Below are 26,919 nucleotides of genomic sequence, written 5' to 3' on the forward strand. Positions count from 1 at the left end.
CTGCTCGGCATTGTAAGGTCTAAGTCCCATTTTCAAAAGTGACTTAGGCACTTAGGAGCCTAAGGCCCACTGGTCTTCAGCAAGATGTAGGCTCCCAAAGGCTCGATCCACAAAGACATTTAGATGCCTGAATCCAAAATGTATGTCCTCAAAACACCTGCTCAGCTGTTGCGTAACCCTGTAGGTCTCTAAAGTCCCTAGATGACTAAGTTTCCACTGGTAATGTCCCGTGGGTGCCTAAATTTCTGCCGGTTAGCATGCACAAAGCTGCCTGCGTCCTGACACCTCCAAGCTGCTCAGTGCCTAGCTCATGCTGAAGCCCTGGTAAGATCCTCCGGTTAGGCGTTCCCCTGCCTGTCTTGTTTGCAGGGCTTAGTCCAGTAGACATTCTCAGAGGCCACTTTAGAGTATGCCTACCAGCTGAACAAAATATGAGGAACAGATGGTGGTGGTGCCCCCCCTTATACCATATCGCCTAGTAGATGTTCAGTTTGGGAGAACAATTCTCCGATCTTTATTTCTGTTGACCCTCCCTTTGGCCTGAGGACTGTGTTGTCAATTGCCTATGTACAGTGGGGATAAATGCAGGCAGTTTTCAAAGAAGACACAATGGTTACTTACCATCGTAACTCTTGTTTTTCAAGAGGATTGCCTCATTGGTGCCACTCCCCTACCCCTCTCCCAACTATTCATTCAGAGTCTTACTATTCATTCTTGAATTACAGGAAGGACTTGGGTGGTGGTTGGGGCTGGGTGTGAGAACACAGACAAGGTGCATTCTCATCCCCAGCAGATACTGCTATTCAAATGCTCCAAGCTCATGTACCCAAGGAGTGTGTCACTTATAACATGCATCCATGCAGGGAATCCTCCCAGGGAACCACAGTAACCATGGTAAGTAGCTGTTCTTTTCTATGTGCTCACTTCTGCAAGTAAGTGCAGCTTAGTTACTAGGTATTGGGACTTTTTAATATTTAGAACAAAACAAAAACTATTGATAGTTAAAAAAAAAAAGTGTGGTTTTGTCATATTTTGATGGACTATTTTTTTTAATCAAAGAAAATGTGTGTACCCCACAAAAGGGAGTACTCAGTGTCATGGCCTATAACTATCTCTGGTAAAGAACATAGTAAAGTCTCTGCTATCTCAGAGTGGAGCCTGTAATACTTCAGAGTGTCTTACCATATGCGAGCTTTTTGCTCACTTCTAGATGGGAGGAGGGCAAAACATTTGGTCCAGCAAACATCTGGTAGCTCAGGAATGGGAAAAAAAAGTACTGATTGGTTCTGACAGCTGTCTGCTTCACAGCAGTATTTAACCAGAAATATTTGAAACAGATTGATATGAATAATGAAAGATTTTGTGATGTATGACAAAAATAAACTGCACCGCAATTTAACTCATTAACAAAGAAATTGTTTTCCATCTAGAAATTGGGATTTAACCCCCACCCCCTTACCATGTTGACCCCACTTTGGATATTTTGTTTTTTTAATAATCTGATAACAAATAGGACTTTAATCATCATTTTCCCCACGATATATTGCAACTGTTCACTGTGAAATAGGTTGAATGGGATGTCATCATCCTTTAACTTTAACAAGTGCTGCTGATGGATGTGGTCCATTTAAATGTACAACAGAGAGCTGAACTAGATAACGAACTTATTATTACTCTCTGAGGATTATAGTTTAGTCCCAAAGGAGTGCAGTAAGCCAGAGAAAATCCATATCTACTGGCTAAACAATAGCCAGAAGGCTGACTGGAGATATTGATTTACTTTCTAGGCCATTTAGACCTTAATGGTGGAGAAAAGCTGAAGTGCTGTTTACTTTTCTGCCAGAATCGACCAAACAACCAGTCCATTTTTTACAGACTTTGATTGATTTCGCTTAGAGGAATTAGAGGTGATTTATTTTTAAGATGAAAGCAACTCGTAAATATCTCCAAGTACACAGGTTCCCTGAGAGTAAATGTTAAGTGGAAATACCTATTGAGAAATACTTCGTTGCAAATCAATGTGAGCAGGTAATACACCTCACAAGGAACAGTCAGGTGTCAGACACCTTTCCAAAGAATGGCCAAGACTCTAATTGTATTACTTGAGACAGAGCTTTTGAAAAGTCTCAAGTTTTTCAGACTAGTATAAACCTGATTGTCCAGCTGACTTTGAGCCAAATGCACCCTGCTGACTTAGAAAGGGCCTTGGATAGGATAGCAAAAATTGTGTTCAAGGCTAGCATTGAGGAACTTTAACGTTTGATGGATAAAAACAGTAATTTATCACAAAAATGACAGTTGTCCGTGATAGTTCAGACTCACATATAGAAAATACGTAACTCTAAGAAAGGAACAATTCAGACAAAAAGTGGGATGGGGTTGAGGACCCAAACATTAACATAGACAAATTTTAAAAAATTCCCACTGAGCACAAAGTTTGTAAAAGCACTTAATGCTCTTAAGAAGAAAAAAGTGTGGTGATTGTTTCAAGCACTGGATAAGCTAAACAGAACATGGCTGGCAAGTGAATCAGCTTTATTTAAAAACTGCCAAGTTTATTGTGAACATAGAGGGTATGTAAGAAAAGTCAATGGAAGAAAAAAGTTCTTCGAAGTTTTATTATGGAGCTTGGCATGAATGTTAATATACAAATCTCCTATTTCTATATTAATAGCACACACACAGCCTACAATTTCTACTTAGGAAAGCTTGTAGGAAGCAATTTGTGAATATTCCACCTGCAGTCCATTAAATACTTTTTCTTTTCCCAAGAAGCGTCTAATATTTCTGTTTTCCTGGAAGTGCTTTTGGTTTGTATTTTTCTCACTCCAGTTTTCACTCTTAACTTTCTTTTAAACCATCTTTGCTAATGTGATTTCTGTCTCTTATTTCCATGTCTGCTATATAACACAAGAGTTTCACTTACCTGAAGTCTATAGTTAGGATTGGCCACTTCTGAGGCTTAAACATAAGCAAGTTTTGTGAATTATGATGCTTTTAATCTAAGAATTACAGCTGAGATCCTGGTCTGTGTCTGAACTGTTTTAAGCTACTTTCACCGTCTTCCCCCCCCCCCCCCACACACACACACACCAACCCCTCTCTTGCTGATCCTGGGCCCATTCATTTGATGGGCCAATCCCTAACATAATTTAGAGCAGTCCCCTACAGCCATATCTGTCAACTGGGGATTGCCAGAGCACAGACATGCTTCACCCATACTCCTTTTCCCTGTCTATGCTCACATACATCAGTCAGTTGCATTTGTATGGCCTAGAAGCCATTCGAGTAGTTGCTTTCAACAAGAATCCTCCCCTCGTCAGCTCTGCTGACCATACAGTCCCTTTGCACCCGTGCACCAACAGAGAAGCTAAGAATCTGGGTATACATTTCAACCTACTCATCAACCAATCCACCATTAAATACTAATGGTGGAAGACCCATATTTTTTAAAAAAAAAAAACCTGCACCTCTCTCACAAAACAATAACAATAGTGCACCCTTGAACACCTGAGAGTAGAAGTACAAACTTTCTACAATTATTTCAAAAGCTTATGGGGAGAGAAAAATCTTAGAGCTATTTTAGAGGCTCAGATGATATATACTTATTTCCTTTTGAGCTTTGACTTTTTGAAAGAAGGCCAAACCTTTAAGCTTGCAAGCTAAATTCTATGAGCTTTGTACTGCTATTTTTGCCAGTGGGACAGTTTGCTGCATCTCTCATGTAATTACTGTGGGGCCAGTGCTGCAGTAATTTATGTGCTGATAATTTATGCTTTCTTGCTTATCTGTGACTGTTCACTAAGAACTATGTATGTATGTTAGGAACTGGTATGTGGTTCTATCCTGTGGTGGATAGAGGCTTGTCTAAACAGGAAAGTTGCACCAGAATTACTTAATGTATTTATTTAAACTTATATCGTTAAACTGGTGCAAAAGACTGTGTGGACCCTCTAATTTTGGTTTGAATTGTTTGTTTTGGTTTAGCTTAAGTCAATTAGGAACTGGTTTAACTAAACCAAACAAGTCACTCTTCTACTGAAATAAGGCCCTGATCCTCCCCACTTAAGCATGTGCTTAACTTTGTGTAGTAACATAGTTCCATTCAGGATCAGTGCTTAAGTATGTCCATGCAGCCTTTTGCACTGCTTTAATTATTTCGGGTTAAAAACCAGTTTAAGTTACACCAGTGCATATAAATTTCATATAAATAAACTTTAAATCTCCTAAGCTGGAAAAGAATTAAAAGGTGATGGTGGCCCCATTACCTAATGCATGAGTTCTTTATCAAGTTTAACTCCCAAAGTATCACTGGCTTCAGGGCTAAGTGTGAGACAGCTCATTTTCCTTTTGTCTTGGGAGCTTAAAAAGAGAGACTCACAGTGAGTAAGTATGAGGTTCAAAGAAATTTAAATCCTTTTCTGCAAGTGAAGTTCATTAGGAAAGAAAACAACAGCTGGTATCACAGAGCTGTGATACATTTTAAAAAGCAGGGGTGAAGTAATGATTAGAAATGCAATATGGAGTTACAGTACAAGAAGTAAAACCACAGAGGCACTGAAGAAGACAAATATAATTTAGGTAGAAGCACAGGTCTAATTACTAGGCTTACTTGATAGCTTAGAATTATCTCTCACAAAGGATGGTTCTTCACTAGTACTCTGGCTGCAAAAAGAGTCCCATTAGACACTGAAACTACATTTAGCATTCCTTCAGTATATGATTACCTAAAAGTTAGAAGTATAGTAGCTTTCTAAAAATTGATCTTTGTTTGTATACTTGTGGAAAAGTCCTGAAGAATTCAGTAGAATACAGTATATAGAATTCAGTAGAATATAGAATTGTTTCACCAGCCTATACAATTCCATAGCAGGGAGGTAGTTCCCTATTACATTCTGTAAGGTGGTATAAGACTTCAATGGAAAAGATATCATTTCTGTGCAATTTATATAGGGTTATTTTTTAGTAATTTCTATGGTACTGTAGCAGAGCTTGGGCTTCGGAGTGCATATCCATGCCCCAATGATCCTGTGATGGCCTTTTAAAACTGGGAGCTCTAGTTTCCGATCATCTGCTTACTCTTAGTCATGTGCCCCAAGGAAATCATTTATAAACCTACCTGGCTTTTAGGCAGAAGAGCAGATACAAGAGACCCAAGCTTGGGGAATGACTTGGAAGATGGCTCTTGCACCTGTCAGGCAGGAGGCCTGAGAGGAGGACATCTGGAGGGAGAAGGAGCTGGCTCGGGTGGAAGCCTCCGCTGGGGAAGGCTGAGAAACCCCGGTGACTAAGGGCTAAGAGAAGATCCTTTGGGGACTTTGAGGACTTTTGGGAGATGGTTTTGGTTGAAACAGTGTTACTAAATGAAGAAAGAAAATGCCAGATCAAAAGAACTGTAGCTGGGCAGGTAGATCTGGCCACCATCTTACATGAGCCCCATTGGTTTCATCTCTCACATTCTATAGAGTTTTTTCATAAGGGTAAAAATAGCATTGTCTCTTTAATACTTTCTTAGCCAGAAGGGTTAATGAACGTCCTCACTTTATAGATTGATGATAACTGATAAGCATCAGGGCTCAATTTATATCTTGGATGTGGCATGTCCTTTGCATGCACACTCGTAAAGTAAGAGTGTAAGGCGCTCCCTATGCCTATGCTCTGCATGGCAGTGCAAAGGGGAAAGCAGTCTGCCTCTGTGGGATTTCTATGACTCTTCCCCTTCCCCCGTCCCCCACCAGATGTGTATGTGGGAAGAAGAATGGGTAGAGCCTGATCAGGAAGCTGGCTTGTCCTCCTTTCTTTTTGAACACAAAGGGAGTGTAGGTATCTGGGTGTGATTCCAATGTGGTGCACTACAGTGACAACTGTGAAATACTAGGTGGCTACATATCTGTTATACCCTCCAAGCCCACCCTACGTAACAACAAAGCAATAGCAAAATGGTGTAGATTGTAGAGGAATTAACAGCGGTGCATGTACAGCTGTGCATATCTAGTGGACAGTTGTTTGAGCATATATTTGTCAACCATCCAACAACTAGATTTTCAAGAGAGAGAATCACTAATAATCATTTAGCTTCATAAAGAGAGAGAGAGAGAGAGAAACTGTGGTATTCTGTGCTTTACTCCCTCCTTGTCATTTTACCTCATCCTATAAGGTCCATTTAAGTGTGGGAAGTTTTTGAGATTTTGTATTTCAAACAGTGATGTGGTAAAGAGCTGTAGTAGAAGAATTTATTATTTATATAGCCACCATGGACACATATGGTGCTAAGCTTTGGTTTCACTAAGTAAAGACCTTCTGTCATACTGAAGATGCCCAAGATAACTCTGCATGTGGGGAATATTTATATAACAGTATTTTGGGCCACAATTGGCCACACAGTGAGTATTTAAATTACTGCAGAATAAACTATTGCTTAAAATTATTGGGACCCACTACTCAAAGGGGTCTCTATTGATAATGTTTGCTTGTTTCTGAACAATCTGTGAAGAAATTCATATGAATTATATGACATACTTTTATATGTAACATGGTTTATTTGTATGCAGTGTTATTGTAGCCATGTCTTTCTAACATGGTTCATTTGTCATTCCTGTAAGGAGTGTTCTGCATCTCAGAAATAGCCAAAACTATGTTCTAGGAAACAGTAAAGCAAAACAACCCATAAATTCCCAGAACATAAGGGTCAGCTCCCACCCCCTTTTGGGAAAACCCACGGGAGGAAGCTAGGGACGAAGAAAAGCTCTGAGAGGAAGTGAATAAAGCATTGGATTTGGATTCTGGTGATCTTGGTTCAATTTCCAGCCCTGCCTCAGACGCCTTCTGTGATAAATCACTTAATCTCTCTGTGCCTCAGTTTGCAATCTGTAAAAGAGGGTTGCGGGTAGTAATTCTTCCTTTTTATCACTCTTTGACTGTTTTGTGTATTTAGACTGTATGACCTTCAAAGCAAGAACTGTCTCTTGCTATGTGTCTGTACAGTGTCCAGCTCAAAGAGGTCCTGATCTTAGCTGGAGCCTCTATGTGCTACCAAACTACAAATAATGAAGAACCGTGGCATAGCTGATCTGCAGAGATTTGCTGAAATCAGTGGTTCTCAACCCATGGCCTGTAGGCCACATGCGGCCCAATTAGCACATGGCTGTGGCCCAGCTGTGTGGTTTAAAAAAAATCTGGATCCTGGCTGTCTGTGGTCTGGGTCTCGGCTGCCCAGCTCTGAGTGGTGGGGTGTGGAGGCCGGCTGTCTGGCCCCACACCTGGGGCTCTACTCCTAGTCCCGTTCTGTGGAGGGGTCTCTGGGCAGGGTGCTGGGCATAGGGGTCTCTCTAGGGAGGAACTAGCGGGGGGAAAGGGGTGCGCTGTGGTTCTCAACCTGTATCCTACGTAACACATTGTGGGCTGCATATGTGGCCCACAATGATAAATAGGTTGAGAACCACTGCCTTAAATCATCTTTTCAAGGGGATAGGACCTGGGGGCAATGGAGCTTCAAGGTGATGGACCCTCCCAAACCCACATAACCACACAATCTGCAGAGAAGGGCACATTCACTAAGTCCAGTGATGCAGGACCCATCCACAAGGTGACCTGCCCCGTACTCCAGCAACATTTCCCCCCTCCCTCCAATACCTGGCTGCATCGCTCCTGCGGAAGTCGTTCACTATTGTCTGAGTTCCCCTGCAGCAGGGCAAGAGGGGACCAAAGGGAATAATGGAGCTCTAAGGGTCTATTAACTCTCAGACAGAATGCTGGGGGTTCTCCTGCTACGTCCCTAGGCCTGCACCAAAGCCCAGCAGAATTCCAGCCCTGTCAAGCTCCAATAAAGCAGTTTCTGCAGGGATCCTAAAGCGGAGAGATAGTGCCATGGGGAGCCCTCCTCCTCTTCTATACAGGCTGGCGGAGGTACACGTGAAGAGGATGCCCCCTTGTGTATATGGAAGGGGTTCTTTCTAGGTCCTGGAATTTGCTGTAACTGTTTTGTGTCCTTTCAGTAATTTTTCTTTCTTGTTCTGTTGTTTTCTATTTGGAAGGACTGTCAATCCTTTTTAAAGGTGTTTCAGATCTTTTAACCTTTTTTCCCAATTGAACATCACTGGGCTACTTCAATTCATCAATGAGAGTTAAACACGGCTGGGCAGAGGGACGGAATAATGAATTCCATATGGACCTACTTTACAGGGAAGCAGTTCATAAAACTGCTTTATGCATTTTTAATTCTAGAATATAGTGAGTTTCATGCAGCTGCAGCAGCCAGCCACAAGATTCTTCCTATAAACCTGTCCCTAAACCTTTGGAGAACTATAACAATGGTTTCATTAATTTAAGTAGTACTCAGTGTCGTATCTGCTTTTACATACCAGGATATTAGGGTGAAAAAAAGGAAAATTGTTTTAGTCCTCTGACATAATTTAAAGATGAAATGTGTAGTTCTGTACCTTGCTCTAAACTATTTGGTCTATTATAACATACACATAAAGGTTTTCAAACAGTGCTTTATTGATTCCCTGGTATAGACAGGCCTGTTAAATGTGAATTAGTTTACAGACTTCATTTTTGTTCATATTAGAAACCTCTTCAGATTAATGAGTCATTGGTACATCAGCATCTGCTCCCAAGACTAGGGAATTGGGAGAGAAAGTGACAGGAAATATCAGGATAAATATAAATAAATTGTTACGTGTAGGAATCTTCATGGTGGGTAACAGACCCAGAATAGTTAGAGCACGGTATAGTGTGGTAAAGGTGTATGATATAGTTTATAGTAATAGACACAGTAAACGTAGTGATTATTGGTTTATATATATATATATATATATATATATATATATATATATATATATATATATATATATATAAAACTAAATACATTTTCAACCACATTGATCATTGTTTTTAAGGCTGAAATAAATATCTGACTGAAATGAGGAATCCTGGCATTTGCTTCTGAAGGTAACATCACAGATCAGAAAGCCAGTCTGGTTATGTGGGGAGTCTCTGTTAAAATCCTATCATTTAGATACCATATTGCTTTGTCATTACAAGTTTATATGCCAGGTGCTCTAGGTTAACCTCCTATTAACTTGTGCCAGTTGAGAGTAACACATCTCTATAATCCTTGGAGAAAGATGTCATCTTTTTTCCCAGTTAAACAACACAATGTGTCATGTTGCATATCAACACAGCACTGGTGTATTCAGAGGTATGACTCTGAAATCGTCAAGCCATCCAGTGACTAGAAAAGTTCCAGTATCCTGCACAACAAATCTTATAATGATTGAACCATGTTGCTTATCTATTAAAATACCTACTTTCTGAATAGTATTTTAGGATAAAATTCATTCCTACATAGAGGCCAGCATTGGTCCTATCCACCACTTAAGTCTCTCAGACTATAGGATGAGCAGAATATGTGGGAAGCCTCATAAGTAAGACAGAGGGTAACAGTTGGGTTTCAGATATGGCTAGTGATGGAAGGAATGGGATGGGAGGAGGTCACAGGTGGCAGCGTGCTTTTTGAGGAGGAACAGGCAATTCAGAGAGTAAAATAACAAAGAAGAGGAAATATGTATGGGACCAAGAAGCTATTGGAGTTAGCAAAGTGATTGAGGGAAAGATCATGGTTGGGTGTGAGAACATGCATGGAGGCAGGGCCTCAGCCATAGTAAGGAGGTTGAAAATGGATGTTAATTGGTGATATATGGAGGTGTGGATCACAGGAACAGAAGGGAGATGGGCAGAGAGCTGGAAAAAGTGGGAAGATGACAGGGTTGTGCATAGTATAGCAGGGATTGTCGAAGAGCAGAATATACAAATGCAGGTTACAGAACAAAATAAATTGCAATGTAAGATAGTTATGGAGTGAAATACTGATAAATTGCTGAAAAAGCAGCTGTGGGACTACTTAGTGATAGGATAAGTCAATGGCATAATCTTTTTGAATGACATAGCCATTTTTATATGGTAAATTTACATCTGATCATCTATAATATAGTTGTGATCATATGGATGTCTTAGACTGATTTGTGTACTGTGCAAATCTAGTTTGCAGCTGTCCCTGCATAGTGCTTAGGAATTTAGATATGTATCTGTACAATCTATGCTTATACTATATACTGTAGGAGATTAACACTGATTTGCCATAAGTGTAGTTGGTAATGGGAAAGAAAAAGTTGGCAAAGAGGTACCTATTAAAATCTTGCCAGACACCCATAAATCTTTTATGGATGTGCATCTCCACTGGCTATTTCCTTACCTTTGCGTATGATTCATTATAAAGGAGAACAGGAATTATATGATTGTTAATACAGAACTGGAAAGAAGAACATTAGAAAAAGTCATACAATCTTATTAATATATATTATGTGCTACAATGAAATCATTTTACCTAAGTATAAAATTACCTAGATAATAGATCTATGAACAATGAGAAAAGATGGAAAATATGTTGTCTATTGAACACTGCTATAAGAAAGTCAGGACTATTTTTTAAAAAAAAAAAATCCTTAACATTTATACTTATGAAATGACCAAATATTGATTAATTTTTAGCAGCTGAAGATTGTTTGTTATTTTTATTGAAATAAAAATGATCACTTAAGTAACTCTTTTACCAAAAATATAAAACACAGTAGTTGTCATACAGTGTTAGCTGTAGGTTTTATATTATTTATTTATCCATTTATGTGTTTTAATTTATCAGATCCAGTCACTCAGATAGCCCAGTCCCAAACCTGCAACACCTTAAACTGCAGCTGGAAAGAGTTTGCAGATTCTTGAGTACATTCAGATGTTTGAGGCCCTCGGCATTTCCCATAACCTTCACGTTTGGGGATGGAAGGTTTTGCAGCTGCTTAGGTTTCAGAATTTTCTTCTTCTTTGGGTTAGGGGCCAGCACTACAGTTTCTGGATGGGTGGTGTTAATGTCCACAATAGATATTATAAAATAAAAATACAGTGAGATGTAAGAGGCCAAATTCTGATAAGTCAGCGGAATTGCATGAGGTGCACACGCACATAGATTATCACTTGGTAACAAATTTTCCAAAAAATATAAAATTAAAGATTGCCCGTAGTTTTTTACAATCTCTTTTTATATTCCCTCATGCTTTATGGTTGAAGCGAATTACTAACTGCCTGACGTTAGGGAAAAACTTCTCTTATAAATTGCAATGTATTCCGTAACTGTCCACTAGAGAGATTCTTGGACTTTCCTCTGAAGCCTCTGGTACTGGACGCTGTTAAGTACAGAATATTGGGATACATTATCACTGGTTTGCTGCAGTATGGCAATTTCTATATTCCCATGTTAATTTTTAATGTTTTACTCTCACTTTTCAGACCTTAAAGACAAACCAAACCAAAACAAAAATTCTTCATACTTCAGTCTTTTCAGTTTATTTTTCCCTCCTCTTTAACTTCCCTGGTTCAGCCTTTTCCCCTCTCCCTATTTTATCTTTGTTTTCTCTCTGTAATATGATATAAATTGTGTACATTTATTTTCAAAAAGAAAAGGAGTACTTGTGGCACCTTAGAGACTAACCAATTTATGAAGTGAGCTGTAGCTCATGAAAGCTTATGATCAAATAAATTGGTTAGTCTCTGAGGTGCCACAAGTACTCCTTTTCTTTTTACATTTATTTTGGAGTTCTTATCTCTTACTGATATTCACCTCTTTCCCTCACTCTGGCCTCCACTTTTTCACCATAATTCTCAGCCATAGCTGTACTTCTCTCAAGTAGGTCTCTCGTTTATGGAAATTTGCCACTTCGTATCCTCTTGCTCTTTGCCGGGCTCTGTGTCTCATTCTCAGTCTCCCTCACATCTCTGGCTCTTTGTTCTAGTCTCATTGCCCAGCCAGCCCTACTTCTCCTCATACACAACAGCTCTTCATCAGATCTGTCTCCTCTCCCCCTCACCTCCTCTGCCTGCCCCTTCAGGTTCTAAGCTCCAGTCTCCTTGCACAACCAGTCCAGGTCTCGCAGGAGCTCATCATCCAATCTGCATTTCTGCCTCTGGCTTCCAGTCTCCTTACCCAGCTGGTCCCAGTCTCCCTCATGTGCCAACTTCCAGTCCCAATTTCCTTCTTCCCCCTGCTACCTTCCAGTACAAGTTTCTGACACTCCTCCTCCCCCTCTTTGTTCTCGTTTACTCTGCCACCTCCCACTTCAGTAGCTCTTGTTCCCTCTGCATTTGAATCAGAAAAATTCCTCCCTAAGACTGCCTGGCCCCAGCAGAGGGACCACTGAGAGCTCATGACAGAGAGTCTCCCTCCTCTCAGTTCAGGTTCCTTGATTGGCATCAGCCACAGCATCCCAGAGCTTTAATTTCAAGAAAAGTCCTGTTCAGCCCTAGGCTCAGTGTAGGTGGAATCTTCAGGGAGTATAACTGCGAAAAGGTAAGCAGTTTCTACTGAGCATGTGCAAACTGCAATTTTTCAGATGCTTATAACTTTGTCAAATTTGGAGTGGATTTTCATGGAGATGGCAAAAGACACATTCCTGCCACAAAGACAACTGCTGTGACAAATTTCAAGCCCCTGCTCCAAAGAAAGATACTATAGCTTTTCAAGGAGAAAGTCTTCAGAATTTTTTAACATGGGTAAAATGTGTCTTGTCCCAAGCCTCACTGGCAGAAGCTGAACCATTTTTTCTGAAATAAAAAACAAAACAAAACAATACCAGCCTGAGGCAGACACCCAGTATGGAAAATTTCAGTCCAAATGGTTAAAGTTGGGCAAAGTTATAAGCAACTAAAAATAGGGTCTTATAATGGGAACTCTTAGGCAACCTTAATAATAGGCAAGGCTAATAGCCTTGTGTATAATACTTTTTAGGTCAGAGAATGGGGTTTTTGTATTTTTTTTTTTAATTTGAAGATATACTTTGTCATTGGCTGACCCCTTTTTATGAATACAATTAATGTATTAATCCATTTTGCTTGACTGATTGCATAATGAGATGCAGTGCATGTGCTCTTCTGGTGTATAATAAAACATGTATTATTTCCATATTTAGATATAGGGCTATTTTCCCAATAATATGCCTTGTAATTTCCTAATCAGAAAGGTTACATAAAATAATTTTAGCAGTTGGGGGTTTCTAATTAACTGATAATAATGCAAAGCTGCAGCATAGCCAGCTTAAGCAAACTCACTTGATTCTTGGATGAAAATAGTGCTCTGTGCTTTTTTCTTTTTTAATTAAGTGAATGTAGCTCTTGTGCAAGGTGTTGGCTTGGGAGAACTAGAGACAAAAGTCTGCTATTTATCTCCAGTACAAGAATAGTATAGGTGATGTCAGTGCAAGCTTTCCTATGCTGTACTGCCAACTTGTTTCAAACATGTTTTAGAAGATGGTCCCACTTATCACACCATGTTCCAGTACTAGGGTATGTCTATGCTTAAAATGCTCCAGCAGCAGAGCTGCAGCGCTTCAGCTGTGCCACAGTAGCACTTCAATTGTAGACACTCACTAAAGTGACGAGAGAGGTTCTCCCATCACTGTAGTTAATCCATCTTCCTGTGAGCTGATAGCTAGGTTGACAGAAGAATTCGTCCATTGACCTATTGTTGTCTACACCAGAGGTTAGGCTGGCATAGCTATGTCTCTTAGGGGTGCTCACCAGACGCGAGGCTACAAGGAACAAAGGCGAGAAAGGGCTTGACTACGTGGGGAAACTAAAGGCTGGTCTATACTAGAAAATTACATCAACCCAGCTATGTTGCTCAAGGGTGTGGAAAATCCACAACCGAGTGACATTGTTAAACCAACCTAAGTCCTCACTGTGGCTCACAAAAGGCATCCCTACGTCACAGAGGTGTTGTGAGGAGAAATACATTAAAGATTGTGAAGCGCTTTGAGAGCCACTGATAAAAAGTGCTATGTAAGAGACAGGTATTATTTTGAGGATATTATTATCTATCATTTGTGCTTACAAACAAGGGTACCAGAATAGGGGCTGTTTTGAAAATCTAGCCATATAGCTATTTCTGAAAATACTGTCACCTGAAATAGTTTCATACTGCTTGTTAGAGTTGCTCTGTGAAGCATGTCTCTGTTCTCACAGACAGAGCAGATTGACGTTTAATGTAGAGTTCAGTGCTGAAAATTGTTTTCCAAGACTTTCAAATCATCCGTGTAAAAGCCCTTTTTGAAAAAGCTCACACTGTTTTACAGCAATATGTCAGCTCGCTCTCCTTATAGTTTGGTATCTTGGAGTAGATCTCTACACCCTATTGCAGACTCTAGTAGTGACCACTCTTGTGTCACTCCCCTGGTGCACCAGGCAGGATTCTGTCTAACTCTTTTATCAGCAGGTTTCTGGGAATGACAACTAATGTAGTATCCCTCCACATTGCCTTTAACTGGCTGTCACTTTCTACCGAGCTAGTAGGGTGAGAGCGACACTATAGCTGGCAGATTTTATAACTTGATCTATCTATATCCACCTTCTGACTTGTGCACTGATGCAGGATTAGCCAAATTCTAGTTCAAAGTGCTGTGTACTGTGTTTGTACCAAAGAATGACAATTACAGCTGAATGCACTATATTCATGTCTGATTCTTAAATGTGAATAATGAAGTCTAACTTGGGTTTTGGGTTTTTTTTTTTTTAGAAGGATAGTTTCTCTTTTTGTCACAGAATAATTAAAGTTTCACTCTGGTTACACAAAACTGCTTTTAATTATATGAAGTGGTATTATTGATGTACTGATTATATTTAACACTGTACAATAAAACTATTAAAATAGAAGTGCGAGCTTCATTATACATTTGGGAGGCTACACAGGTGTAATGTCTCCACAGGTTTCATGCTATCCTTTATATTTTCAATATAGATTTTCATCTACTTTTATTTTACCCTAGAATCCAGTAATTAACTTCAAAATGCAAATTCCATGCCCCATTTTACGTGTCAGCTGTCAAACAGCAAAATATCTGAGGAGATATTAGGGCAGGAATTTTGATTTTCTTTGAATATCTTATTTGTGATAATGAACTAGAATCACTCAAGTGGCTTGGGACAGACTTAATTCTTGTCTTACCTCTGTTTCATCCTGAGGATCTCCGCTACTTCCATATGCTAGAATTCTGTGGAATAGGGATTTGAACTCTAAACCACCAGGGTGTAAGACATGAAATAAGAATCAGTAAATTTTCTGAGGCATGTCACTGGTTAAGTGACAAAAAAAATTCTGATTGTCACTAAAATAGAAGAGTCAAAGGAACATTTGAACCTGTCAGTTCCACTCATTCCTGTTATCGCTTTAGGGGATATCATACAACTTGACACCAACATTTAAGCTTTGAAAATTACGAGCTCATCTATTTCAAATGGGATGGCACACGTTCCCAAGCCTTTGCCATTACTTATGATGGGAGACAGGATGATCACTTTTTTGTTCAGATATTGATATTGCATAAGCTGCTTCTTCTTCTTCTCCTTTTTTTTTTCCTGTTTCAGAATGAAGAACAAATTTTGGTATTTTGAGTTTGGCACTTCTGAAACTTTCTCGGCCACCTGCAAGAAGCTGCACGAATCTGTAGAAATAGAAGTAAGGAACTAATTAGTGCATGTTACGCTATAAAATGTTTCTGGTTTGACTGGAATGCAGGGGGTGGTGGGGTGGGGAGGGCAGTGCAGAGTGCCCAGATCCAATAAGACAAAGGAATGCACAAGGTTTTGACCTCAGATCCCAAAATATTATTTTTGTCAAGTCTATTTGTGGTGTGGGACAAAGTTCAGTTTGATGATTAGTGAGGTCTTAATACAGTAGAAGAGGGCAAGAGGGGAACTATAACATTAGAAATCAATAGGGAAGTTACTATCGCTGGGTCAGATAGAAAAATGAAAGATTGTCAGAGGGAGGGAGAATTGCTGCAGCATTAAAATAAAAAAATCTTATTATTTCTAGGTCCCAAGTTTTTGTAACCTTTAAAACTCAATTCACTAAAATTGTACTTGCTTTCCTGGATAAAGGTTAAAGAATACATTTTTTTTTTTTAATCATTCCCCTTCATTAACTACTTTTTCCTCTTTGCACAAGGGGCCATCTTACCATTATACATCCAAGGTTATCTGAAAAGGCACCCTTGATAGATCTGGACAGAATAGGCATTAAAAATGTTAGATCAGGGAGTTTCGATAGTCTATGGTGTAAGTGACTGATGGGGGCTGTTAGTCACATTACAAAAGTAGGGTGAAAAAATATAATATAATTAGAAATATAAACCTGAGGATGTAAGTTATAATAATTCAAACATTCCTCAAGAGGATTGAGCCCCTTTTCTATTCTGATAATAATGGCAAAGGGCCCAGACTTGCTTTTTGCGAAGTCAATGAGATATTTTGCCACTGATGGTAGGATGAGTGGGCCCAAAATGTGTAATGAAAGGTTATTAGGGCCTGATCCAAAGCCTGCTGAAGTGAATTGAAAGACTCCCATTGACTTGATTTGAATGGGCTTTGAATACTAGGACCTGATCTACACCTTAAACTTAGGTCAACCTAGCTATGGTGCTCATGGGTGTGAAATTTCATACCGCTGAGACACATAGTTAAGCTGACCTCAGCCCTGGTATAGATACCACTAGGTTGACAGAATAATATTTCTGTTGATCTAGTTACCACCTCTTGGTAAATTTATTACAGTGATGGTAAAGTCCTTTCCATCACTGTAGCAAATGTCTACAGGACACCACCAAAGATTATTAAGACTGAATTTCTGAGGCTTATGAGGCCTGGGACTTGCTTAGTTTGTTGTTAGGTTGAAAGGCAGATTTTTTGCTTGTGAAAGTTTTTTTGCTTCAGAAAAATAAATTGGATGTTACTGCCAAATTGCCATTTCTCCTGAAATTAGGAGTATTTATATCTTGCTCTTGAAGCAGATATTTTATACCTAATTTTGATTTTTAAGGAAGTGCTTCATATTCAGTTCTAAATACAATTAACTTGAGAAACATTTTCCTAAATATTTGGGGAACTGACTAGCAGGTTTGATTTTTAAATGTGGGTCTTGGTATCTAAATCTCAGATATACTGTAATTTAGCAGAATATAAAGCACAGGAGCAGGTTTTTGTCCAATGAACAACTTTCCACCCAGCCATTACATGAGCTCTGTGCCTAGTAAGAGTTGATCTCCTTAAACACAGAAGCTATATAGGTGACCATATATTTTTACATCCCGCATACTCAAAGTTAAGTGAATTTCCATCCACTCTCAAAATGGTGGTAAATTGGAGTCTTTAAATTATTATTATTAAATTCAAGACATTAGAGTTTCATTATATTGTGTATGCTTGTTTTTATTCACTTACTGCATGATGGTTAATATCATTAATGCTCAAGAGAGGTACCTGAGCAAATCAAATAGAAATGGACTCCTTAAAATTGGGTAGTGGGAATAAATTATGCACAGCTATTACCTTGAAAAATAGGTTTCTCTTACACTAATAATACCTAACCGTGTATTTGTATTTTCTTCTGTTTTGTTCTTATATTATAAGCATTTATGTTACAATGTGTTTTCATCTGGTTTGTTACCTGCTGCCCTTTGCTCAAGGATCTCACTGCAAATGAGACCTTGATGAATAATACCACATTTCACTTTGTGAATAAAACACACAAAGAGTGCATTTGCTACAGAGCCAAATGTTGCGTGAACAAAGCCCACGAAGATTAAGGATCTGTATTTCTGAGCTGGGAGAATGTAATCAGGCATTTTACGGGCAAATATTAGTTCATCCTTATATTTGGTTTCTAACTTAATTAAGCCTGGCCTTCCTAATTTGCACTCGGATTTCTTAAGTCCTGTACTTTCTTTTCTGTACAAGATGAATAGTACATTTTAAACCTCAAATTCGTACATGAAAATCCATGCGAAGGTGACAGAAAAAGTCAGTAGTTCAGGAAAACAGCACATGTTCAAGCGCTGTCCTGAATAGGAATGCTTTTCTGAATCAGGGCCCCAAAAGACAAGTCTTCTAAATGAGAAGGAAAGCAATTTTATGGAGGAAAATGGCAATCTGTAAAATTAGTTTTCTTTCCTTTGTAATTTGAGTTGTTACCAAAATTAGACTTAAACCTTTATAGTGTGTCCTGGGCTATCAGCTTCTCCTCCATAAATATCTTTTTATATAAAAATGAGCAAGATTAAGTGACAGTATGGTGTGGAACAGTATTGCACTTATTCAGATTCTATAGCCTTCATTTTCACTTCTTTTCAGTAAACTAAATCACACTTGATAGCTTCACTCTAAGACAGATCTAAAATGTTCCAGGCTAATGAATGTAATAGAAGAGCTAACACAGAAAATTGGACTGCATCCAAGAATGGACCCAAAAGGAACCAGAAAAAAACTACTATTTTCTAGTTGATATAGACAAGATATACATCTAAAAAGCATGCTGTTATATTAACAATACCTTTACATTACATGAAACAGAAAAAAATAGGAACAAAATACAAATGTGATTTGTTATTTTAGAATATGAATGTATTAGGGCAACAAAAAGCTACCTATAGAGCAAACTCCTTCTCTGTGTATGAACAAAAGAAATCCTTCTTTACTAATTCCGAAAGTAACTCATCACAGTGGGATTCTGAGGCCTAGTCAAATAATTGTCTTAGTGTACTACCTGCTGTGTTCAATATTGAGTGAAAATGGAAGTGAGGCCCCTGCACCATCTTATTTTACAATTCTTCTTTTATTTAAATAATTCCAGTCGGTTTGGGGAACGCCAGACCTTTATAAATTAACAGCAGGGAAATACCAAAGGTGTCAGATTGCATATTTATCATCTTTTTCGTGTAATACTTAAATATGTATTAAGAAGTGACTGACATAAATTAGGCAGATTTCAGAAGCCACAGGCCGTGGCTTGTAGAGGACCCCCTTCTGCTTGACATTTCATCCTTGTCAAAGATCAAATTATTTTAATTTAGGCTGCAAATTATAAGGAATGAAGACTTCTTTGTGGGAATTCCCTGTGGTAATCTGACTTTTGTTGTTACTGCTGCTTGTCAGTGTGCAAAAGATATAATATGCATGCAAATAAGGTTAAAAAATATGTACTATCTAATTATCCAGCCAGTACATTCCACTTGAAGACAGTGGGAGGCCTGACACACAGTATGTGTTTGATTCATTGAGGCCTGCAGGGTATTTACACAAGATTACTTTTAATTATGAAATTAATATCTGTTTATCTAGAATGTATAGCAGTAAGTAAGTATACACATGAGCAGAATTTTTTAGTAAAATAAATCTTTATCTTTAATACATATAAAATATAGAAAAACCATGAGTTTTCTTCCAAAATGACATTGAAGACACTCATCACCTTTTTTTGAAAGTCAATAAAAATGTGCCATTTCTGTTATACTTGTTGCCACAACTGCCAAGTCATTTCAAGACGTCATTGCATCTTACCAGCTTCCCTCACTGAATATTTTACGTGGCTTTAAACTTTTTAATTTTGTGTGAGAAAATATAAAAAGGAAGCCTTTCTATTGTGATTGCTCTTGTCTCTTCTCTAGATTTGTAATATTGTTAAAAGCATTTGAAAAAGACAGAGGGGTATACGCTAAGTATGGTTTGGTTTTGTGCTTTGGGTGAGTTACAGGATAAGTGAACAATTGGGGCAGGGATGATCATAATTATATGTAGCGAGTTCTTTTTCTTGGTAAAAGCCTTAATAAAGGCTTAATGTTAAGCAGAGAAAGAAAATGACAGTGGCCTGTAGAGCAGTGAGCTACCAGATGTCAATGAACTCTCACTGAACCATATATTTTTTTCTAGATTTCTTCCTGGTAATTATATATTGGCATTCCAAATTCAGGCCATAATCCTGCATTTAAAATGTATAAGTGGGTCCCTGTAGCTACGCAGAACCCCACTGAAAGGGCTTGATGAAAGTGCAGGCATCCCCTAGCATATTGTAAATTATAGAACCGGGACCTAACATATTCATGCAATATATAATAAAGCATGTGGTTATGCCAGGATGTGTTGTGAGGCATGAGGCTAGTGTGCAAATAACTTCAGCCAATATGGGAATGTGGATCCTGGGGACTTTCGATGACTCAATGAATTAATAAATGGATACGAAGCCTTTGCCCCTGTAATGGGTGCAAATATAATCCAAGTTGTAGTAACCAAAAGTTGTTTGTTTTCTATCCGATTGCTGTTCAGTTCCTTGCTGTAGATGGAATGGGTTAGTGGTCTCGGTCTGGTTCCTAAGGGAATATGTGTCTGTATTGGAAAACCAGCACTACATTGTATGTGTATTGGAAGTATTGGCTGAGAAGCCAAGGACTGAATGAGCAGAGAAACTAAATTATCTTCACACCCCTCAATCTACCTCATCTTTAGGAGATGTAAACAGGGCAGTGTGTAGTGACTCCTGTTCTAAATAGGTTTCCTGTTCTCTGGATAAACAGGGGAGTTTTCTGTTTAGGACTTTCCATCTGGCATCTGTCATGAGCACTAACTTTCCTAAAGAGATAGCAAAGAAGCCAAAGTGGGACTCCTTGTATCACTTTCAAGGAAAGCTATTATATTATTGAAGAAACTGATTTTTAAAGCAGAATAGAAGTTTCCTTATGGCTCTACTGGTAGCACTTTGCTCCTGGCCAAGAAGATCTTTGGTTTATCTCCAACATGGGCTCATTCCCAATGATTTGACTGCTGTATAGTGCTAAGCAGATGTGTGCTATTCGTCTGTCAGATGTGGTGATAAATTTAAGTCCTCTAGAGCAGCGGTTCTCAAACTTTAGCAACCCAAAGACCCCCATTTTGATTTTAAAAATTTGGGGACCCCCAAGTCTTTCCCCACTCAGCCCCAGGCCCTCGCCCCACCCCACTTTCTGAAGGCCTCACCCCACCTCTTCCCACTCCACCCCTGTCCCTCCTCTTCCCTGCCTCTTTCCACTCCATCCCAGCTACTCCCCTTTCCTCCCAGCACTTCCTGCATGCTGCTGAACAGCTGTTCCCTGGCATGCAGAAGGTGCTGGGAGGGATGGGGAGGAGGTGAGGGAGGAAAGGGAAGAGTTGATCAGGTGGGCCCGCAGACCCCCAGGGGTATGCGGACCCCAGTTTCAGAAACGTTGCTCTAAAGGTTAATTTAAATTTTAAAAGTAAATTAATGTTCAGAAAAGGGTTTTGATTACCAGCAGTAATCACCACCACTGCTGGTGTCAGAAACTCCATGAAGTCTACGCAGGGACTTCCACTGTTGCTACTGATCTTACATGGAAAGTGCTCAGATACTATGGTGCTGGGCAGCAGTATAAAACCCTAAAATAGAAAAAGTGTTTCTCTGGCACAGATTATTGTGAAGGTAGTTTTTGCCATATGGATATTTGTCCAGTAAGAGCTGTAGTGAGATCATGAACACATTTCACATCAGTCAATGTATAACCATCAGATAACAACCTTTCACTGCCAAATAGTTCCATATTTAAGCAAGGAACCTGGGGATGAATAGTAATCATGCCCACATTCTGCCTTCTGAACCAGGACCTTGTACTCTTCTTCCCAGCTCATAGTTCCTTTCCAGGTATGATATATATATTTTAGTATTAAACAGGAGTATGTATTTGACAGTAGGAGGAATGATGAAGGAAAAAAAACAACTGGTAGGTAGAACATTCTGATTTCTCTTTCTGTCTTACTGCTTTCTCTCTTTATTTCTTTGTTTCCTTTGCTAATCAGTGTGATGGAATTCAGCTAGACTTAATCAATATTTCTCTGGAAGGAATTGCCATTCTGAACATTCCAAGCATGCACGGTGGATCAAATCTTTGGGGAGAGACCAAGAAAAGACGTAGCCATCGTCGAACTGAAAAGAAGAGGTTGGATAAAAGAACCACTGTCACAGATGCTAAGGAATTGAAGGTTGCATGTCAAGGTAATCTTCAGATTAAAATGAATAGCTGGTTCTAGACAGTCAAATAACTTATAAAACTATAATGCTATATTCCTCCTTATTGAAACTAAGTGTGGCTTAAAAAAACAAAACACACACACAAACACAAAATGCTGCAGCAGTGCACTGGCATAAACACATCTACACTGATAATTGCGATCTGTGTGCAAACCTAGATAGGACGTCACGTGTGAAGCAGACTAAACAACAACATGGAGCACTGCTGTTCTATTCTGTAGAAAAAGTGCTTAATGCTACAGAAGCCAGATAAAAGCTACTCATGAATAACACTCTACATACAATTTGGTTTCAGGGACAGACATGCCCCTATTCTGACAGAATTTGTCCTCCATAGCCATGGAGCTTGTCTCATCATGGTAATAATGAGGATCTGCTACCATACCTGGATCCTATCTGCACTCCCTGATTATATACACTGCAGTTTGCCTGCCAGCTTTCCCTTCTATTTAGTCATTACTCATTTTTATAGAGATCTCAGGATTCAGTCCTAAGATTTCATTATTAAAAGTTATTTCTGACAATCATTGTAGTAAATAAGTGTCCATTTTACTTGGTGGGAGCTGGACGGCATTCATTGTAACACCACATTAAATATTACAAGTTAAGAAGTTTAAATCAGTTTTTCTCCAATTTTTGCATTTTGTGGACCACTTTCTAAAAGAGAACTTCTTATGAACCCACCTCCCCACACAACCCTCCAACATTTTGGTCTAAAATATTATTTGGTACAGACCACATGGAAGGGTTCTACAGACCACAGTATGATACTATTGGCCTACAGTTATCATCTATGTACTCCTTCTTTTGCTCTCTTTGTATTTTTCACTTTCAAAGAGAAAGATCCCTTACCCCAATGGGTTAAAACATTCAAAAGGTGTATTTCTCGGTAAGCTTGATAAAACTCAGGATTTTTACATTCTGATTTTATTTCAATCCTTTTACTTTTGCTGCTTCTTCAGATTTAAATATCTGGTTTTTTTCCCCAGATCTGGTACTCTGACATTACACTTTTTTAAGTCCTTGTTTGTTCATGACACTAGTATGGGATATATTGTAGCTTTAAACCACTACCTGACTGGGATGAGAAGGCAATGTGTATTGGCAGAAGTTTACTGAGGCATTGTCTTTGAAGAAGGCACAAGGACTCTGAGATTGCTGGGGGACTGGCCACAACAATGGTATCTCCTGTGCCCATTAGCAGGGTGCAGCATGTTTCCTTCACCCCGTCCTCATTTTAGCGCTGCTCTGATAGTCCAGGTGGAGCTGGGACAGCTCCATGGTGCTACCACACCTTCCTACCAACTACAGAGTTTCTATTGCTGATTCAATCCTAGAATCCCTTGTTTCTTGAACACCAAGAGAAAAAAGATCACAATTGTGCGCTTGGTCCACCGACCAACATAAGTTTCACCGACAAAAGTGCTGGTGTGGACAGTGCTGTGCCAGCAGGAGAGGCTCACCTGCCGACATAGCTAACACCATTTGTTGGGGGTGGTTTAATTATGATGGCAGCAGAGCCGACTTGCCAGCAAAAAGAGGCTACACAGGAGACCTTACAGCGGCACAGCTGTAAGGTCCAACTGTGCCTCTGTAAGGTCCAACCGTAGTGTAGGCATAACCTAACAAACAAAGGGATACAGGGCCTTTCACATCAAGGGCAGCAATTCACATGCCTTTCAAATTGGTATGGGTGAAAACCGTAGTAACCTCTCAGGTGTTTGAAGATCTGTATCGAATGGGATAGCAGTTTCAGTCTAGTGACTGGTGGATTTGTCTCCATGTTACAATAGTAATTATTACCCTTTGTTTACGTCCTTGTTGGCAGTCTCAGCAGAGATATCAAGGACTGAATGAAGAACACTAGTTACCTTTAAAGGTGGTCCCTCCATGTCAGTGTTCAGGAATGTTGCTAGGTAGTGCGAAGAAGTTTGGAATGTCACTGGCTGTGTTGTTGTATCTGTGACTCTGCTTCCAATCTCAATCGAGTACCTTTCCCAAGCCTTGTATTAATGTAAACATTTAAGTCTAAAGTAAATAGTTAGTGGATAAACCCTAGTGGTTACCAGATATGAAAAAAACAAATTTGTGAGATGAACAAATGTATTTTCAAGTTTCAAAGAGCTTCTTTTAAAGGACAGGTGTTTTTAAGTGTGTGAAGAAGTACTTTGACTATACATTTAGAATTTATAAAGAGCTTTGGTTAGCTAAGGTGAAAAGTTTAAATCAATCAGCTATCAAAACAGCTGACTTCCTGTCTGTTCTCAGACAATGTGATTCCTTTGCTAGCTGGAGAATAGTATGTCCTTGAGTCACATCTTGTCTTAGATTAGTGTCTTTTTTAAATACATTTTAGTTACTTAAAGGCTTGTGTATTTTTAGTTTGGAGCAAACATTTCACAAAATGTTAAGACTTCTGCTGAAGTTTGTACTGGTAGTTTGAGAACCAAATACACACCTGCATGTTAATCTTTGTTCATTTATTTACTTAGTCTGAATAAATATCCTTTCAGCTGGTTTTATATCCAAACACAGCATCTAATCACAAGACCTAACTAAACAGCCACACTTTATACGAAAATATTAGCTAACATAAGGCTTTTATAAGGATACATATCTGATTTTCCTGAAAATCTAATTCTCCTAATTAGGACTTTTGAGCGGTATTGAAGCTCATTTTTAGTATTATCAAATAATAGCAATGCAACTGTCACTAAAACTGTGGATCAATCTGTGTTTCATTATAAGTCCTTGCTTTTGTGATTTTATAACTTGACCATAAAAATGTGCATTGGGCTGAAGCTTGGCGCACACAATCTGAATCCTGGAACGATTAACACTGTCAACACTTAAGACTGGATTGTGACTGAGCAATCTTCCCTGAATAAGAGGCATCATGTTGCTTCACTTTCCCTGAAGCAGGCCAGGAGACAGATTGTGGGACTAAACTGCATTAGGTTTATGTTTGGTGCAGAATATGTGGCCTCATGCATGCAGCAACACCACTTATTGAAGGGGGAGGAGCCAAAGCTCTACCTACTCCTGGCCCCTCCTGCCCACTGGGTGTGGGGGGGATGTATTTATTCTGTGAAGACTGCTTCCTCTCCTGCGTTGCTACTTGTGATGGAGATAGCCAGCATAAGGGAGTAAGGTGTCACCTTATACTTCTTGTGTGCTGCCATACTAGCCAGGCCATAATTTTCCCCCTTAACTAAAAAGAAGAAGAAAATCAAAGAAACATAGGGCTGGAAGGAACCTTGAGAGGTCATGTAGCCTAGCCGCTTGTGCTGAGGCAGAACCAAGTATATTTTGACCATCCCTAACCAGTGCTTGTCTAACCTGTTCTTAAAAACCTTCTGTTTTGGGGATTCCACAACCTCCCTTGAAAGCTTATTTCAGTGCTTAATTATCCTTAGAGTTAGAAAGTCTTTCCTGATATCTAACATACATCTCTCTTGCTGAAGATTAAGCTGATTACTTCTTGCCTTATCTTCAGTGAACCTGGAGAACAATTGATCAGCATCCTCTTTATAACAGCCTTTAACTTAACTGAAGACTGGTCCCCCGAGTCTTCTTGCCTCAAGACTAAACATGCCCAGTTTTTTTAACCTTTCCTCAAAAGTCAGATTTTTCTGAACCTTTTATCATCTTTGTTGACCTCCTCTGGACTTTCTCCAATTTATTTGCAAAACAGTCCCATTATTAAAATCTATGAAACAAAAATTGAAAAGTTAAGTTCTTCACTGGGGTGCATGAGTGCAACTCCCACTGATTTCTATGGGAATTGTGCAAGGATGTCAGAGAGTGACATTTGGCACTAATATTTTCTACTTGTAACTGGCTTTGATAGATATAGATATTAAATTTTGCATAAATAAGATAGCATATTTCAAGAAAAGTTTCTAGAGCAGAAATGCACATGCTTATTAATACATGATTGAGTTAGGAAATAATTATTACAGTTTCTCTTGTGCAAAATCCATTTTATTATAAAGACCTAAATACCGATTTAGTTGGCAGTCTAGAACAGCTAGAGGATTTGGTGAACATTTTGCTTTGGCAAAATTTTCATATGCAATATTTTACTAATCAGATCCCCAGGCATTAACAGATCTGTGAAATGTCTACACATTACTGATTATTCTAAGGACAGCATTTTAGCTGTAACTGTGAACCATCTTTCTTTCTGGAGCTTAGACAAAATCCTTTAACATTATTTGGCCAAGATTTTTCTTTATGAATATACACAAATATTCATAAAAGCCAAGAATCAATGTTTTACAGAAGGTGAACCTATGGCATGTAGACTAAAATATGAGCTTGGACATATAACTGTAAACAACTGAGCTACCTGCTTTTTAGCAAATGACACTCACTCAAAATATAGATTATATTATGACACTATATTTTCCATGAAAGATACACCAGTTCTGTTAGGTGATATAACAACAATGATTATATATTAAATTCTCTTCCTGCCAGAAATGTTAAATCAAGTTCTCAAACCTTTCCCTGTTTTCTTTAGTATTTGTGACAGAAGGAAATATATTATTGTAGGAATTGTACTGCCAAAGTTTTCTTTGGGTGAGGAAAAATATTTGTTTTGTTTGCTGAATCTTATTTGGAGACCAGTCCCAACTGCTCAAGTTTATTGGGAGCCTAATTTGGTGCTGGATTATGTTAAGCACCTCACTGAATCACACCCTGGGGCCCAATCCTTCAAACACGCATGCACCTTACGTGCGCGCGCACACACACATATAACTTTACTCACATGAGGAGTCCCATTGACTTCAATGGGAATGCTCATGTGAGCAAAGTTTATAAGCATAAGTCTTTACAGGATTAAGGTCTTAAATTATAAACTCTTCAGGATAGGATCATTTCTTCCTGTGCACCTTGCACAGCAACCCGCATACTGATGTTTAACAAAATGTTAAGAAAAGGGAAATCAAATTGAACAGCTTGAC

The 26,919-nt window shown here is 39.0% G+C and overlaps 1 protein-coding gene across 3 annotated transcripts in view; it reads left to right on the plus strand.

Moving 5' to 3' along the window:
* The window catches only part of DGKB (diacylglycerol kinase beta), a 500,939-nt gene that overhangs the window by 381,164 nt on the left and 92,856 nt on the right, over positions 1-26,919 (plus strand). For all 3 annotated transcript variants that reach the window (XM_043541125.1, XM_037890594.2, XM_043541126.1), the window contains 2 exons: positions 15,466-15,556; positions 21,718-21,913. In XM_043541125.1, the coding sequence (XP_043397060.1) occupies positions 15,466-15,556; positions 21,718-21,913 (287 nt within the window). The remainder of the gene's footprint in view (positions 1-15,465; positions 15,557-21,717; positions 21,914-26,919) is intronic.

Source organism: Chelonia mydas, chromosome 2 (assembly GCF_015237465.2).
Source record: "Chelonia mydas isolate rCheMyd1 chromosome 2, rCheMyd1.pri.v2, whole genome shotgun sequence".
In the NCBI taxonomy this organism is placed as follows: Eukaryota; Metazoa; Chordata; order Testudines; family Cheloniidae; genus Chelonia; species Chelonia mydas.